The 2,500-nt window shown below is 34.8% G+C and overlaps 1 protein-coding gene across 2 annotated transcripts in view; it reads right to left on the minus strand.

Annotated features, from left to right (window-relative positions):
* The window catches only part of fosl1a (FOS like 1, AP-1 transcription factor subunit a), a 15,997-nt gene that overhangs the window by 9,961 nt on the left and 3,536 nt on the right, over positions 1 to 2,500 (minus strand). For both annotated transcript variants that reach the window (XM_061930529.1, XM_072912384.1), the window contains one exon: positions 256 to 363. In XM_061930529.1, the coding sequence (XP_061786513.1) occupies positions 256 to 363 (108 nt within the window). The remainder of the gene's footprint in view (positions 1 to 255; positions 364 to 2,500) is intronic.

Consider the following 2,500-nt stretch of genomic DNA (forward strand, 5'->3'; position numbering starts at 1 on the left):
GGTTTGGCTAGTTTCTACAGAAATTGCATTTTCCGGTTCCTAAAAAAAAATCTCTATATTAGTTTTAAAGGTAAAAACTAACAAAATGTCCTTTGATTTGTCAGTCTGTGGCCCTCAATGGGAAAAGTTTGGACACCTCTGGTCTAAACAGTTAGACAAAAGAAACATTTTGACCCTGGAACAGATGAATTCCATTAGTATTGAATTATATGCGAGATTAGAAGTTTTCCGTGTATTTCCGTGATGCTATCTTACATTTTGCAGTGAGTCCGTCAGCTCCCGGCGACGATTGCGACATTTAGCTGCTGCCAGTTTATTCCGCTCTCTTCTTATTCGTCGTCTCTCCGCCTCTTCTTGGGACATCTGGGGAAAAAAAGTACAGGTATTTATAGCTCGTGGCACATCAACAATTGGATTATGTAGGCCTCTTCATATTGCAAAGTACCATATTTATTAGTATCTTAAATCGCTACATGAAATATCATTCTACAAGGCGATGGAGCCAGAACTCTATTATTAAAAAATGTTGTCACTGTAGAAAAATGCACATTGAGAGAAACATTTTTGGCACTGAAAAAGATTCCACTGGAAAATGAAAGCACACTTAGGAGGCGTGGAAGTGGAGGGGTTAGGTGGGGATGGTCTACATCAGCACAGGGATACGGCTTTTTTTCTGTCCTTTAAATATGTAAATTAGAATAAAAACAAAGTATGTCGCGAGGGTTCAGAAATAAGGTTGATTTATCTGTGGCAGTATAGGTGAAAGTTGTGGGTAAGTTTCACTTTTGCATGTCATAGCACTTAAATTGGGTGCATTCAAGGACCCTGACAGGGGGAGACTTAACCCCCTGGACACGCACTAATATTAATATCTGTTATCATTGTTTTTACACGATTCATATACCCCACAGAGGCTAATTCTATGCGTATCTATACATCTCTACTTTACAATCTGAAGTAAAGGAAAACTTGACATATTTATAATCATATTTAGGTCAATATTGACAGACTATGTGATTAGTTACAATTATTTTCTGGCCGCTTTAAATGTATTTATTTTTCTTGCGCTTTTTTTATTAAAAATAATTTCTACCAAATTATCAAGGGAGTGGTCTAAATAAATGTAATCCCATCTTTATGTTTTTACATGTGTTATTAAAAGATGGTTTCAACCAAATCCATGCAACGATTTCTTTTTTAGCACATGTAAACGTACCAAATATGTGTGTATGGGGTGGAGATGTTGAGTTTAGGGTGGGATTGGGGGCCCTTTAGAGAGTCTTGTGTGTGTGTGTGTGTGGGGGGGGGGCGGAATTTGGTGCTACGCCCCTGATTCTTAGCCTCCTTGCGAAAACAAAACACTGCCAATAAATATTAAATCATTTAATATGAAAACCAGATAGTAGTAACCAAGAGTTGAAATATACACACATACATACATATATGTGTATGTATATATATATATATATATATATATATATATATATATATATATATATATATATATATATATATATATATATATATATATATATATATATATATACACACACATTACATACATATATATACAGTATATATGTTATATCTATGCTGTATCTATATCTGTATACTGTGTGTGTAATATATATATATATATATATATATATATATATATATATTATATATATATACCATATTTTTGGGACTATAAGTCGCAGTTTTTTTCATAGTTTGGCCGGGCGTGCGACGTATACTCAGGAGCGACTTTAGTGTGAAATGATTAACACATTACCGTAAAATATCAAATAATATTATTTAGCTCATTCACGTAAGAGACTAAACGTATAAGATTTCATCGGATTTAGCGATTAGGAGTGACAGATTGTTTGGTAAACGTATAGCATTTTTGGCCGGTGCGACTTATACTCCGGAGCGACTTATACTCCGAAAAATACGGTATATATATATATATATATATATATATATATATATATATATATATATATATATATATACATATTTTCCCTTCATATGCATCTTTTTTCAGTGACTGCTTTCATTTGTTATGTGTATTCAGTACATTCAACTTTCTTTTTTTACTTTTAAGTTAATGGTTATGATCTTTTTTAAGTTTTGACTTGGTTTTTTTCTCCTTCTTAAGTGCCACTATTTCATTGTTTTTAGTGTCGACACATGTCAACGCCCAAATAATTAGTACGGTATGTTCAATATCAAAATCAACGGCAGTGTTCTGGCAATATCCGTCAATCGGTGGAGACAAAATATGCGTGAGACATTATTTGAAATATGACAGAAGGAAACTAGTTGAGATAAGTTGATTGGCAACACTAAATTGGCCCTAGTGTGTGGATGTGAGTGTGAATGTTGTCTGTCTATCTGCGTTGGCCCTGCGATGAGGTGGCGACTTGTCCAGGGTGTACCCCGCCTTCCGCCCGATTGTAGCTGAGATAGGCTCCAGCGCCCCCCGCGACCCCAAAAAGGGAATAAGCGGTAGAAA

Source organism: Nerophis lumbriciformis, linkage group LG36 (assembly GCF_033978685.3).
Source record: "Nerophis lumbriciformis linkage group LG36, RoL_Nlum_v2.1, whole genome shotgun sequence".
In the NCBI taxonomy this organism is placed as follows: Eukaryota; Metazoa; Chordata; class Actinopteri; order Syngnathiformes; family Syngnathidae; genus Nerophis; species Nerophis lumbriciformis.